Source organism: Bombina bombina, chromosome 4 (genome assembly GCF_027579735.1).
Source record: "Bombina bombina isolate aBomBom1 chromosome 4, aBomBom1.pri, whole genome shotgun sequence".
Taxonomy (NCBI): Eukaryota; Metazoa; Chordata; class Amphibia; order Anura; family Bombinatoridae; genus Bombina; species Bombina bombina.
In genome coordinates this window covers 889,321,783-889,337,933 of record NC_069502.1, presented here as the reverse complement: position 1 = coordinate 889,337,933, position 16,151 = coordinate 889,321,783, and the positions used below count along the sequence as shown (strand labels likewise).

The 16,151-nt window shown below is 38.9% G+C and overlaps 1 protein-coding gene across 1 annotated transcript in view; it reads right to left on the bottom strand.

Annotated features, from left to right (window-relative positions):
• CCDC170 (coiled-coil domain containing 170) overlaps positions 1-16,151 on the bottom strand; it is a 151,982-nt gene that overhangs the window by 101,058 nt on the left and 34,773 nt on the right. Inside the window, exons 4-5 of the mRNA XM_053709267.1 lie at positions 12,819-12,950; positions 10,914-11,170 (exon numbers count right to left, since the gene is read on the bottom strand). Coding sequence (XP_053565242.1) covers positions 10,914-11,170; positions 12,819-12,950 — 389 coding nt within the window. The remainder of the gene's footprint in view (positions 1-10,913; positions 11,171-12,818; positions 12,951-16,151) is intronic.

The following is a 16,151-nucleotide window of genomic DNA, read 5'->3' as shown; positions in this document are numbered from 1 at the left end:
GACAAATTTAGATACTAGGGCTTAACACGACCACAACTACATATTATATAAAACAAGAAAAGTGAGGTTTTATGTTGGGACCCAAGAGTGGCCTCATTCTGACCATTATTGCCTTCTGTATTTTTTGTTTCTTTCTACTTTGTTATACTGCAGGGTCCAAAAGTGGCCCTATGTGTCATTTAGAGGGCATAGAGTTATTTTCCGTCAAGCTTTTTATCCCCTTATAATGTCCAATATTTTCATATGACCATGATATGTTTATCCAATATGACTTACGGTGTATCTAATGTTGGCAAGAACAATATGTTTTGATTTCACTGTTGTTTATTTTATGTTTGTTAACCGGAATTAAACCTCAATAAAAAAAAATAAAAAAATTAAAATTAAAAAACCCACACCATTAAGCTGCCTCTCCCAGTGTCTCTGTTATTGCACCCTGATATATGCTGCAATATATATAAAGCGCAGTATCATATCACCAAATAATACATACAGGTTACCAGTAATACCCTCTGTTTCCAGGTCTACTGCTTACCCCTTCCCTTGTAGGGAAAAACATGTCAGCCAGTTCTGATACACCAAGTCTCCTCAGAAATAAAGGACTGAACATGCCTCAATGCTGCTTGTAGCATGACACCATTCTCCACACTGAAGATCTCTCTTGTACTACCTTCAGAAGCTCTGTGGGAACCAACGGGGATCTTAGTTACATCTGCTAAGATCATAAACCTCAGAGCAGAAATCTTCTTCTATATCCCCCTGAGGGAAATAGTACACACCGGTACCATTTAAAAATAAAAAACTTCTTGATTGAAGAAACTAAAACTAGCACCTCACTTTACCTCTTCCTAGTACAAACACAGGCAAAGAGAATGACTGGGGGTGGAGGGGAAGAGAGAAGCTATATATACAGCTTTGCTGTGGTGCTCTTTGCCGCTTCCTGTTAGCAGGAGGGTAATATCCCACAAGTAAGGATGAAATCCGTGGACTCGTCGTATCTTGTAGAAGAAAATAAAAAATTACAGCCGATATTTGGGAACTCTTGATTTAAGTGGCTTTCTTTCCAACGATAAAAAAACTTTTACCAATGTTTTTATTTACTAACATTTTCAAAGAAGCGTTACATTATTCATTTTTCTTGGCAAATGCTCTATGTCTGCTGTGTATAAATTATAATGCTAAAAATATTTCAGTTCCTTGATTTTTATAAGGTATTACAGAAAGTCTTGTGATATCATTGTATCCATAGAAATTAATCTACTTAGTTCAGTTTGGATATAGTCACAGTGACTGGAATACCAGATACAAAATGAACTGCAAACACACAAGCTAAAAAATAAATTTAAAAAAATTAACAGAAACACTGTGACTATACAGCATTAGCTTTTAATGAATTTGTTCAAAATTTAGGAGCCAGGTCAAAAAAATTGTGAGTCAAAAATGTTTCAGTTCTCATGGTGTGGATAACTAGCATGTGTATATTAATATGTGTGTATGTATCTCTCTCTCTTAAAGGGACAGTCTACACCAAAATTGTTATTGTTTAAAAAGATAGATAATGCCTTTACTACCCATTCCTCAGCTTTGCACAACCAACGTTGTTATAGTAATATACTTTATAACATTTAAACATCTAAATTTCTGCCTGTTTCTAAGTCACTACAGACAGCCTCTTCTCACATGTGTTTTTAAATGCTTTTCACAAGAGGCAGCTAATTCATGTTTGCCATATAGATAACATTGTGCTCTCTCCCGTGGAGTTGTGGCTGACACTGCACTAATTGGCTAAAATGCAACTCAATAGATAATAAATAGTTGTGTGATAAGGGGGCTGTCAGAAGTGGCATGTGTGCAAGTCTGTCAAAAGAACTGAAATAAGGGGGCAGTCTGCAGAGGCTTAGATACAAGGTAATCACAGAGGTAAAAAGTATATTATTATAACTGTGTTGGTTATGCAAAACTGGGGAATGGATAATAAAGGGATTGCCTATCTTTTTAAACAATAAAAATGTTGGAGTAGACTGTCCCTTTAAATTGCACTGCAATGACACCCTAGAAGTTGGACTTCTATTGCTAGTGAGAGTGCTATATGGACTGCACTCACAGAGTGGACTGAACCAATGATATGATAATAGGACTGGGTAGCACACAGAGTGCCCCTGACATAAGGCAAATATAGACAAAGATGCTTTTTACTTCAGAAATAATTAGACGACAACATACTTTAACAATGTATAGTCTATTTTAATGTGTTTAAAACAAACTCAACTTATGTGCAGGTGATGGCTTCATTTAGATATTCAAATATACTGCTTGTCTAACGTAACATTTATAGGGATCAAATGGGTAAAGGGCCCTGCCAAGAGTTGCACTGTTGCAGCCGGCTCTTATGAGGGTGATCTACAAACAGCTGGACTCTTAGGCTTACATGGTAAGGGGTTCAAGAGGATAGCAATGGAGTTAGGAGAGGTTAGTGTAGGTTGTATGCATCCTTGAATTGTACAGTCTTTATGGAGCACTTGAAGCTTTCAAAACTTTTTTTGTGCATAGTCTTGTGGAGCGAGGCAGAGAGTTCCACAAGATGGGAGCCAGTCTCAAGAAGTCTTGTAAACGGGAATGTGAGGAGGTAACAAGAGAGGAGGAGAATAGGAGATCGTGAGCAGAGCGAAGGGGTCGGGAGGGAGAGTATCTGGAGACGAGGTCTGAGATGTAGGGGGGAGCAGTGCAGTTGAGGGCTTTGTATGTCAGAGTGAGAATTTTGTGTTTAAGCCTGGAGACAAGAAGAAGCCAGTGAAGGGATTGGCAGAGAGGTGCAGCAGATGAAGAGCGATGTGTAAGGAAAATGAGCCTGGGAGACGCATTCATTATGGATTGTAAAGGAGCTAGGCGGCAGCTAGGGAGACCAGAGAGGATGGAGTTGCAGTAGTCGAGGTGGGAAAGGATGAGAGAGTGGATTAAAATCTTAGTTGTGTCTTGTGCAAGGAAATGTCTAATTTTAGAGATGTTTTTAAGGTGGAAGCGGCAGGCTTTAGCCAAGGACTGAATGTGAGGAGTGAAAGAAAGATCAGAGTCGAGTGTGACCCCAAGACATTGGGCATGTGGGGTAGGGGTAAAGATGGAGTTAGACAGTTATAGAGAAGTTGGGAGTGGAGATTTTTGAAGAAGAGGGGAAAATAGGAATGCTCAGTTTTGGAGAGATTTAGCTTAAGGTAGTGAGGACATCCAAGATGAGATATGTTAGTTAGTGACATGGGTTTGCAAGGAAGAAGATAGGTCTGGTGCAAAGAGGTAGATTTGGGTGTCATCAGCATACAAATAATATTGAAACCTGTGGGACTTTATTAAGGAACCTAATGATGATGTGTAGATTAAGAAGAGAAGGGGACCGAGGACAGAGCCTCGCGGTACCCCAACAGAAAGTGGTAATAAAACAGAGAATGCCCCAGAGAAGGCTACATTAAAGGTACGGTAGGACAGATAGGAAGAGAACCACGAGAGAGCTGTGTCGCAAATACCGAAGGTTTGGAACAAAAGAGGGTGGTCGACAGTATCAAAGGCTGCAGACAGATAAATGAGGATAAGCAGAGAGAAGTGGCCTTTGGATTTTGCTGTAAGTAGGTCATTGGTAACCTCAATTGCTGTCTCTGTGGAGTGATGGGGGCAAAATCCAGATTGCAGTGGGTCAAGGAGGGAGTTTAGTGTAAGGAAATGGGATAGACGTACATATACTAGCTTTTCAAGAAGCTTCGAGGCAAGAGAGAGTAGGGAAAAATAGAAAAAGAAGAGTTTGTTCGTGCGGGCAAAGTAACTCAAGGTACTTATAAAAGTCCAGTCTCTCTATATCTGCTTTGAACCATCTGTAGATATATATAGTAGAGACAGGGCACAGAACTCACACACACATATAGGAAACTCGTGTGAAAAGATGTGTAGTTAGCTGTGTATATATAATGGGAAAAACTTGTCCCTTTAAATTCTGTAAAAGAATAGTATGTCTGCCTCTATACGCTGTTCACTTGATTGCTCCAGCATCTATTTTGAGGATGAGTTATCACATAGCATCTCCTCAATGCACTTTTATTTTGCCAGAACCCAACAAACTCACATGAATGTCCAGATTATATTTCAATTCTCTATACACAGTATTTATTGCTCAATACATCTATTGCATCCAGTTTTTATTTGTTGCGCCCAATATCGGGCTTTTCTTGCACCAAGCTATTAATTTATTAGCTAAATTGTGTTGTAGTTGGTACTGCTCATAAAGTCTGTTTGTGCCCCTTTAAAAGGATTCAATGGCACTCAGCGGAAATCCTTTTTGTGCCCCTAACACCATCCGCCTGTACCTTCATACTGTTTGCCATGAGTAAACTTTTATATTGATTTAATAAAACAAAATTTTTTAACTGAAACACTGTTCCGATTCTCCATATCCTATTTTTTCTTCTCAAGAGGGAGTAGGGAAATAGGGCGGTAGTTGGATGGGGAGGTTGGCTCGAGAGAAGGTTTTTTGAGGATAGGTGTGACCAATGCTTGTTTAAGAGATGAGGGAAATATACCAGTGCTGAGGGAGAGTTGAAGATGTGTGTGAGTATAGGGGTAAGGGTAGAAGAGAAGGAGGGGAGTAGCTGTGAGGGGATGGTGTCAAGGGGACAGGTAGTGAGGTGAGAGGATAGTATAAGGGCAGAAGAGCTGATTTCATTTTTATTGGAGTCGATTTTGTTATTGAAGGAGCTGGAAAAATCTTGAGCTGAGAGAGAAGTTGTAGTAGAAGGTGGGGGTGGGCGGAGAAGAGTATTGAACGTGGAGAAAAGACGTTTTGGGTTTGAAGAAAGAGTAGAGATAAGAGTGGAGAAGTAATGTTGCTTATATAGATTAAGGGCAGAATAGTAAGAGTTCAAGATGAACTTGTAGTGAAGAAAGTCAGCTGAACTCCGAGATTTTCTCCAGTGTCGCTCAGCAGTACGGGAACATCTGCGAAGGTACTGTGTCAGAGGAGTTTGCCAGGACTGAGCATGAGTGTATGATTTCCGAGCTATGGTAGGTGGGGCCAGATTGTCAAGGACCGATGTAAGGGTTGAGTTATGGTGGCAGAATGATTCATCAGGGCAGGAAAAGGAGGGGATGGAAGACAGGAGAGGTTCAAGAGAGCTTGCGAACTGTTGCTGATCTAATGACTAGATGCATCTGTGAATTTTGGTGTGAGTGGTAGAAGGAGGGAGAGTTGTAGGGAGGGATGTGATGTTACAAGTGAGGAGATGATGGTCAGAAAGAGGAAAAGGGGAGGTTGTGAAGCTTGAGATAGTGCATCTATAGCTGAAAATCAGTGCATCTATAGCTGAAAATCAGATCAAAATGTAACCATGTATCTATAATTATCTATCAACATACATAAGTACATACACATATATACTGTACATATATATATATATATATATATATATATATATATATACATATACACACATGTGCCTGTATATACTTTTTGAAAAATATAACTATATTTTACCAGATAGTGAAGAAGAGTTGCTAGGGAAAATGTTGTACACTCACAGTGAATAATAGGCAAAAGTCATATTTTACTAGTCCAAGACTAGTAGACAATTGTATATGTACCTTGCCCTGTATACCCTGTATAGTAGCGGACCTAGTCAACAAATGATAACTCTGTAGTAAACAATAGTAATAATATTAATGCTGGTCTGTATAATCATTTTGAGGATAGGTGGACCTGCTACCTGCACTAAGAAAAGGCTATCATGGATTAGGATTGTACACATCCTGCACACGCCTATGAGCCTGGGAGACGCATTCATTATGGATTGTAAAGGAGCTAGGCGGCAGCTAGGGAGACCAGAGAGGATGGAGTTGCAGTAGTCGAGGTGGGAAAGGATGAGAGAGTGGATTAAAATCTTAGTTGTGTCTTGTGCAAGGAAATGTCTAATTTCGAGATGTTTTTAAGGTGGAAGCGGCAGGCTTTAGCCAAGGACTGAATGTGAGGAGTGAAAGAAAGATCTGAGTCGAGTGTGACCCCAAGACATTGGGCATGTGGGGTAGGGGTAAAGATGGAGTTAGACAGTTATAGAGAAGTTGGGAGTGGAGATTTTTGAAGAAGAGGGGAAAATAGGAATGCTCAGTTTTGGAGAGATTTAGCTTAAGGTAGTGAGGACATCCAAGATGAGATATGAGAAAGACAGTTAGTGACATGGGTTTGCAAGGAAGAAGATAGGTCTGGTGCAAAGAGGTAGATTTGGGTGTCATCAGCATACAAATAATATTGAAACCTGTGGGACTTTATTAAGGAACCTAATGATGATGTGTAGATTAAGAAGAGAAGGGGACCGAGGACAGAGCCTCGCGGTACCCCAACAGAAAGTGGTAATAAAACAGAGAATGCCCCAGAGAAGGCTACATTAAAGGTACGGTAGGACAGATAGGAAGAGAACCACGAGAGAGCTGTGTCGCAAATACCGAAGGTTTGGAACAAAAGAGGGTGGTCGACAGTATCAAAGGCTGCAGACAGATAAATGAGGATAAGCAGAGAGAAGTGGCCTTTGGATTTTGCTGTAAGTAGGTCATTGGTAACCTCAATTGCTGTCTCTGTGGAGTGATGGGGGCAAAATCCAGATTGCAGTGGGTCAAGGAGGGAGTTTAGTGTAAGGAAATGGGATAGACGTACATATACTAGCTTTTCAAGAAGCTTCGAGGCAAGAGAGAGTAGGGAAAAATAGAAAAAGAAGAGTTTGTTCGTGCGGGCAAAGTAACTCAAGGTACTTATAAAAGTCCAGTCTCTCTATATCTGCTTTGAACCATCTGTAGATATATATAGTAGAGACAGGGCACAGAACTCACACACACATATAGGAAACTCGTGTGAAAAGATGTGTAGTTAGCTGTGTATATATAATGGGAAAAACTTGTCCCTTTAAATTCTGTAAAAGAATAGTATGTCTGCCTCTATACGCTGTTCACTTGATTGCTCCAGCATCTATTTTGAGGATGAGTTATCACATAGCATCTCCTCAATGCACTTTTATTTTGCCAGAACCCAACAAACTCACATGAATGTCCAGATTATATTTCAATTCTCTATACACAGTATTTATTGCTCAATACATCTATTGCATCCAGTTTTTATTTGTTGCGCCCAATATCGGGCTTTTCTTGCACCAAGCTATTAATTTATTAGCTAAATTGTGTTGTAGTTGGTACTGCTCATAAAGTCTGTTTGTGCCCCTTTAAAAGGATTCAATGGCACTCAGCGGAAATCCTTTTTGTGCCCCTAACACCATCCGCCTGTACCTTCATACTGTTTGCCATGAGTAAACTTTTATATTGATTTAATAAAACAAAATTTTTTAACTGAAACACTGTTCCGGTTCTCCATATCCTATTTTTTCTTCTCAAGAGGGAGTAGGGAAATAGGGCGGTAGTTGGATGGGGAGGTTGGCTCGAGAGAAGGTTTTTTGAGGATAGGTGTGACCAGTGCTTGTTTAAGAGATGAGGGAAATATACCAGTGCTGAGGGAGAGTTGAAGATGTGTGTGAGTATAGGGGTAAGGGTAGAAGATAAGGAGGGGAGTAGCTGTGAGGGGATGGTGTCAAGGGGACAGGTAGTGAGGTGAGAGGATAGTATAAGGGCAGAAGAGCTGATTTCATTTTTATTGGAGTCGATTTTGTTATTGAAGGAGCTGGAAAAATCTTGAGCTGAGAGAGAAGTTGTAGTAGAAGGTGGGGGTGGGCGGAGAAGAGTATTGAACGTGGAGAAAAGATGTTTTGGGTTTGAAGAAAGAGTAGAGATAAGAGTGGAGAAGTAATGTTGCTTATATAGATTAAGGGCAGAATAGTAAGAGTTCAAGATGAACTTGTAGTGAAGAAAGTCAGCTGAACTCCGAGATTTTCTCCAGTGTCGCTCAGCAGTACGGGAACATCTGCGAAGGTACTGTGTCAGAGGAGTTTGCCAGGACTGAGCATGAGTGTATGATTTCCGAGCTATGGTAGGTGGGGCCAGATTGTCAAGGACCGATGTAAGGGTTGAGTTATGGTGGCAGAATGATTCATCAGGGCAGGAAAAGGAGGGGATGGAAGACAGGAGAGGTTCAAGAGAGCTTGCGAACTGTTGCTGATCTAATGACTAGATGCATCTGTGAATTTTGGTGTGAGTGGTAGAAGGAGGGAGAGTTGTAGGGAGGGATGTGATGTTACAAGTGAGGAGATGATGGTCAGAAAGAGGAAAAGGGGAGGTTGTGAAGTTTGAGATAGTGCATCTATAGCTGAAAATCAGTGCATCTATAGCTGAAAATCAGATCAAAATGTAACCATGTATCTATAATTATCTATCAACATACATAAGTACATACACACATATACTGTACATATATATATATATATATATATATATATATATATATATATATATATATATATATATATATATATATATATATATATATATATATATATACATATACACACATGTGCCTGTATATACTTTTTGAAAAATATAACTATATTTTACCAGATAGTGAAGAAGAGTTGCTAGGGAAAATGTTGTACACTCACAGTGAATAATAGGCAAAAGTCATATTTTACTAGTCCAAGACTAGTAGACAATTGTATATGTACCTTGCCCTGTATACCCTGTATAGTAGCGGACCTAGTCAACAAATGATAACTCTGTAGTAAACAATAGTAATAATATTAATGCTGGTCTGTATAATCATTTTGAGGATAGGTGGACCTGCTACCTGCACTAAGAAAAGGCTATCATGGATTAGGATTGTACACATCCTGCACACGCCTATGTATAGACTGACTATGGGTCCCCCAGTACATGGGCCCTGGTACCACCACACCTGCTGCACCAATAGTAGCTCCGCCCCTGACCCTGTATATAAAGTGGAAAGATAAAGTATGTGAAACATTTGGAAATTACCTAGATTTCTGCATGAATTGGTCTACTGTATATATATATAGATATATATATATAGATATAGATATAGATATAGATATATAGTGAAGATTGGATTAGCCGTGTTAGTCCAGTAGATAAGATGCTCAAAAAACAAAGTATTGCAGTATGCAGTGATACCTTTTTTATTGGACTAACATAATATTTCAAAGACAAGCTTTCAAGAGTTTTCCTCTCTTCCTCAGGTCTGAAGCAATACTGATCAATCTGATATAGATACACATCACATACAACAAATGGAAGGGAGGGAGGGGGGTGAGAGGGGTGTCATAAAAAGCAGAGTATGTGTCTGAAGGAGAAAATAGCTGAGAATAGCCAGAAAGAGTACATAAACAAAGGAGAGTAAATAGGCAAGATGAGCGGGAAAACAAAAGGACAAAGAAACCAATATAGGACAATAAGATGAGAGATTATAGAAAGATTAATTTTCATTTCTGGTGTTGAAATGTGTGATCATTTTCATCTCAAACGTCTTTCGTTCATGTGAATCTTTGAAATTCCCTTTAAGAACTTTAATCCTGAAGTTAAGGATGGAGTGACCAGTCTGGGTGAAGTGATGACCAACAGGGGTACAATATTCATTTTCCTTGTGGTTTTTGATCGAGTGCCTGTGTAGATTCATTCTAAGATGCAGCTTTAGGCCAGTTTCTCTAATCATAGTGTGGATTTCTTGGACTGCACAATAACTGTCACCAATGGCATCCTTCATTCATCTATGTACAGAAAACCCACAGAAAGGTACAGCTACCTCCACAATTCCAGTTTCCATCCCAATCACACCAAACAAGGTATCATCTACAGCCAAGCTATCAGATATCACCGCATTTGCTCTGACACAAAAGACAGAGATCAGCACCTGAGTGCACTGTAGGAGTCATTTAGGCAAAGGGGCTACAAGGAAAGGACAATATCTAAAAAAATCAAATCTGCCCTAACAACACCACGGGAAAGGCTCCTATAATACAAAGAAAAGGAAAACAAAACAAGAACCCCTCTAGTAGTCACTTACAACCCTAGTCTGGAAGGAGTACGCAAAATTATTAAAGAGCTACAACCACTAATTTCAGAGGAACCCACACTCCAAAAAATATTTCCTGAACCCCCCATACTAGCATTCAAACAACCGCCTAACCTGAGACAGAGATTGGTCCGCAGCAAATTAACCACAGAACAGAAGCTTACACAGAATGGCACTGCACGATGCAACAAATCACTCTGCAAACTGTGTCAACATATATGTGACAACAACACAGCCAGACACAACAATGCGTCAGATAATATTAAAGGATCCTATTCATGCTCATCTGCTAATGTGGTGTACATGATACAGTGTACAGCATGTGACAGAGGTTGCTACATTGGAGAAACTGGCCTAAAGCTGCATCTCAGAATGAATCTACACAGACACTCGATCAAAAACCACAAGGAAAATGAATATTGTACCCCTTTTGCACAAATAGGATCCTTTAATATTATATGATGTGTTATTGTCCTATATTGGTTTCTTTGTCCTTTTGTTTTTCCTCTCATCTTGCCTATTTACTCTCCTCTGTTTATTTACTCATTCTGGCTATTCTCAGCTATTTTCTCCTTCAGACACATACTCTGCTTTTTATGACACCCCTCTCACCCCCTCCCTCCCTTCCATTTGTTGTATGTGATGTGTATCTATATCAGAATGATCAGTACTGCTTTAGTCCTGAGGAAGAGAGGAAAACTCTTGAAAGCTTGTCTTTGAAATATTATGTTAGTCCAATAAAAAAGGTATCACTGCATACTTATATACATATTTATATATATATATATATATATATATATATATATATATTTATTTATATATATTCATACACCATCTTTTATAATTGCTGATCTCTTTGAAGTATTTCAGTTAAGCCACAATTATCTAAGTTATTTCTATTAAGCCATAAAATGATTCTACTTACTTTAACCTGGCCTCCAAGTCCCGAACCTTCTCCTTCACATCTTGATTCTCCTGAAGAACAGTTTGCACTGCTAGGTCTGCACGTGACTTGGAACTTGCAAGCAGACCTGATTCTTCTTCTGTCTCCTTTATTCTGGCACGTAGAGAGCTGATCATCGAGGACTGTCTTGCATTATTTTCCTTATAATTTTCTACTTCAGCTTTAAGCTCATGGAGAGAGAGTTCTTTGGCCGAAAGCTTGGATCTAAGATCTATCAACTATTTAGGAAAACAGGAGAGATTTAAACATCCATAAATAGTGCTACATTTTCCTTATAGATTCGTAAATAAAAGTATCAACCCAAAAGATCAAAGGATTTGCACTACAATGTAATTAAAGATGTATTAAAGATGCAGAAAATAAAACAGTTGCATAAAATAAAGCAGTGACATCTTTTAAAGAGTCATGATATTTATTTTTTATTTTATATATATATTTATATATATATATATATATATATATATATATATATATATATATATTATCCAATTAGCACATGTTCCAGCACTCCAGCTTCAACTAATAATGAAGCACCTGGGTGCAATCCTCAATGGATTGTAGATAAGAGCTAGGAAAGGGAGGGCACTCTCAGGATTTATATACATCAAAGTTAGTTTATTGTTTATAACAACAACGTTAGAAAGTCATAAGGATAGGTCGACGTTTCGGCTTACATAGATATAATCCCACCACCAAATTGTTTGTGGTTTCTAATGAGGTATGGGGACTTGCTAGTCTCTTTTGAAGGGTCTTTTATGTATATGGCAGGCCAGCGTATACCGGACTTTGCATAACACATAAACTGTGCAGCCGTATGGTGTTTTACCTACAATTGGGTTACATACGCTTTGTTTGCTTGCTAAGATTATAATATATACCCCACCAGTGTATATCCAGAGCAGATTGAGAGTATTGGAGGGACTGTATTGTTGTATCTCCTAGCGCTATGTGTATGGGTTTGCCTTATTTTTATTTGTATTTTTTCTATGTTTATTTTCATTATTTGTGGGTTTATTTTTCTGCCTGCAAACAATTTGGTGGTGGAATTATGTATTGATGCTGTGTTTTGTGTTTTTAAATCTGTTATTTTTTCTTCTTCGTTTAACAGTTGTTCATCTGTCTTGATGAAGGCTTCTATGTAAGCCGAAACGTCGACCTATCCTTATGACTTTCTAACGTTGTTGTTATAAACAATAAACTAACTTTAATGTATATAAATCCTGAGAGTGCCCTCCCTTTTCTAGCTCTTATATATATATATATATATATACACAACATTTTTGCATAGGAAATTAGCACATCCTAGCTAGTTCCCCGCTTGCTTTTCCCCAGTAAAACTCCATGTACATTGTTACCAATGCACAAGAGGATTCTGGGTAAGATATGCAAATTAGATATGCAAAATCTCTGATTTTTTGCTTTAAATACTGTTTTAGCACAGCGATCCCTTAATAGGGTGATTGCAGTAATACAGAAACCACTGCTAGACAGCCTGTTTCGTTCTTTTTAGAACACATCAAAGTTGTCTGGAAATCTAACTTAAAGGGATATGAAACCCACATTTTTTCTTCCATGATTAAGATGGAGCATGAAATTTTAAGCAACTTTCTAATTTACTCCTATTGTCAATTTTACTTTGTTCTCTTGGTGTGTAGCCACTAATCAGCAATTGCTTCCCAGGGTGCTGAACCAAAAATGGGCTGGCTCCGAAGCTTAATTCCTACTTTTTCAAATAAAGATACCAAGAGAACGAAGAAATAATGATAATAGGAGTACATTAGAAAGTTGCTTAAAATTGCATGCTCTATCTGAATCATGAAAAAAAAAGGGTTTCATATCGCTTTATACAAAAAAGAAAAAACTTACCTCAGACTGAGCTCCCTCAAACTTTACATGCAGAGCCGCCAGCTCACTATGAGCATTTTCTGCAATTATCCGATAATGGTTAGTTTGTTCTCTAGTGACAGGAATATCTAGAAGTAATGAGTCATAGGTGCTCTGGCAACAAAAAAGGTAAAATACGGTTAAGACTAAATCTCCTACTCAAACATAAAAAAGGCAATAAAAAATAAATAAAAACATACTATTAACCCAGAACTTTTTCAAACACATAAAAATATTTTCCACAATAAAAAATAAAAAGTATAATTAATGTTCCTAATTTACTTTTAAGATATATTATTATTTTATATTGTTAGGAGCATTAAAGGGACTTGTCACACTAACGGTTAGATTACAAGTAGAGCACGAAACTGCGATTTCGCAAGCGCAATATTTGCACTTCACTTGTAATACCACCGCACGCAATTGTGCGCCGGTATTTTAAGTGGCCCACAATACAAACGTGACCTCGCGTTCGCATTGCATGGAAACTCTGCGCTCAATAGAGCTTGCTTCCATAGGCTCCAATTGGAGCCTCAATCTCATGCCGTTTGACACGGTATGAGAACTAGCGCAGCGAAGGGGATAAGTCAGACAGCGATGGGCAGCAATTCTAAATATATATGTATATTCTTATAAACATATTTTTATGTGTTATGTGTACAATGCACATTGCTCAAGGGGATTGCTGGCATACTCATTCCCCAATAGTTTTGTTGAGTTAAATTTTATTAGTTTGTAATATAAAAAATGCCAGATTTCAGTAGTGGAACTTCCAGGGTTAAAAAGGTAGCGGGGCGATAAGGCCCTGGAGGTACGGCATTTGCGGGGGTTCAGCAGGTGTCTAGGTTGGAGAGTCATAATGCTGTTGTGGAGTTTCATCTGCTGGCTAATTTTAGTGTTTGCGAAATCATAGCAGTAATTATTTTTCACAATCAGTCGTGGCTGGAAACAACAGTTCCCATGATGCCAAACAGCACTCTCTATAGGCCACCTTGTGCACAGCACCGCCTAAAAGCACACCGGATCCATATTGAAACTCAAGCAGAGCTCTTATCGTAAGTTCTGTCAGCAATGCTCCCTTGCTTAAAGTTATTATAAGCTTTAATACTTTAATCCACAGATTATAACAATATTTATAAAACCATGGGCACTTTCATTCATTAAAACATTTAAAGACGCTTCCTTTTTAAAATATTTACCATCTAGCAATGGTAAACATTGCACCGTTCCTCAGCCTGCATCTCATACTTCTTTTCTGTCTTAGATGACGAATCCGGCTTCATCCAATGGTTGTGTGCCCCACGAGCTGGCACCATGTGGGGCATGCAACCATTGGATGAAGCCGAATTCATCATCTAAGACAGAAAAGAAGTATAAGATGGGGGCAGAGGAACGGAACGATATTTACCATCACTAGATGGTAAATATTTTTTAAAGGAAGAGTCAAATGTTTTAATGAATTAAAGTGCCTATAGCTTTATAAATATTGTTTTATAATGTGTATTAAAGTTTACAATCCCTTTAACAGCTAAAAGATGAATATATAGGCAGATAGAGAACAGATGCTGCATACAGCACACTGCTTATGAACTGAGTGTGCAATAAGTTTCCTGAGGCTGATTTGCCCATGCACGTGTCTGCCGTGATTTCATACATTCAGATCAGGTGTTGGGGCTAAGAGAAGTGCTTTGCCACAGAGTCTGTTATTGTGGTTCTGCTTGAGCGCATAACTCCCTCCTTTTGAAGCAATCAATACAGCTGACAAATCCTGGCTCTGCTCCCAAGAGATCTGATTTTTGGTGAGCATTTTATTACAGCCTCACTCTTTGTTTTAAAGAAGGGGAGTTATGCACTGAAGCAGTACAAAAAGGGGTGAGAAATTACTGCAGTGGGGGGCAGCCTCTAAACACCAGCATAAGACAACAGTGCGTTGTGATGTAGTTTACTAAACTAATTTAAGTAGATATTGGCAAATTATTTAGTGAAGCCAAGAAGTGAAGCAGGTTTTTGTAATTAGTTAAAATTTAACAGTGTAAGGTAAATGTTGTGAATCAATGTAGCTTCCTAAAAGCCTGTGGTTAATTAGTGAAATAAATGGATTTCTGTAACTGATAGTAGAAGTGCTAAAAAGAGACCAAGAAAAAACAAAGCATTACATTATACCAGGGCTTTCCAAACTGTGTGTCGGGACACACTAGTGTGTCGGCAGCAGTGTGTAGGTGTGTCCCTGCTTCAGCACAATTTTTTTTATATTTTAATTATATATTTTTTGGGGTTTCTGACTTTCCGCCTGCCTGCTACGCATATCACATGGTTGACACGTGATTGAAACCTAGGGGGTCACAGATCATCTTAACCTATTGGTGCAGCTCAGTGGGAACTGAAACTATTCCCATTGGCGGCTTTGGCGGCACATTGGCTCCTGACTGCACGTGTAGTCTCCTTAATTGGCTCGTAACTGCATGTGTAGTCAGTGAGTAGGACAGCAGTGTGTTTGCAGCGCGGGCAGTAGTCAATCGCACTCACCGAGCTCTGAGGGCAGCAGCTTAAATGCTGAGCAGAAGTCAGTGGTTTGTTTTTTTTTGCAACTAGCTCCCAGTAGTGCATTGCTGTTCCTGCTCTTGATATATGGAGAGGAAGGGGAAGCTTAAAAATGCGAGTGTCTAATATTCCACCAAATATTCAGAAACTGTGTTCATCCCATCAACCTCATACATCCCATTAAAATAGTAAGTAGCTATTGGTGTTAAACTTTTTTTTAATTCTTGCACATACTTACATACTGTTACATACATTTTGTAATTATATCATTTATGTATGTGTCCATATCTCTTTAAACAAGTTAGTTTAACCTCCTGTTTGCCAGTACAACTGAATTACTGTGTCGCGAAATGATGTAGGTCTACAAAGTGTGTCACCAACATGAAAAGTTTGGAAAGCTCTGCATTATACTATTGCTGTGAATTTATGTTGAATTTGACATGATAGATGCAGAAAATAGGAATATAGGGGCCGATTTATCATTGTCTGTTCGACATGATACGCTGTAGCGTATCATGTCCGACAGACATCGCTGAATGCCGACAGCATATGCTGTCAGCATTTAACATTGCACAAGCAGTTCTGTTGAACTGCTTGTGCAATGCCGCCCCCTGCAGATTTGTGGCCAATCGGCCGCTAGCAGGGGGTGTCAATCAACCTGATCGTATAGGATCGGGCGGATTGCAGACCGCAGCCTCAAAGGCAGCAGACCAGTTATGGAGCAGCGGTCTTAGGACCGCTGCTTCATAACTGCTGTTTCCGGTGAGCCTGTAT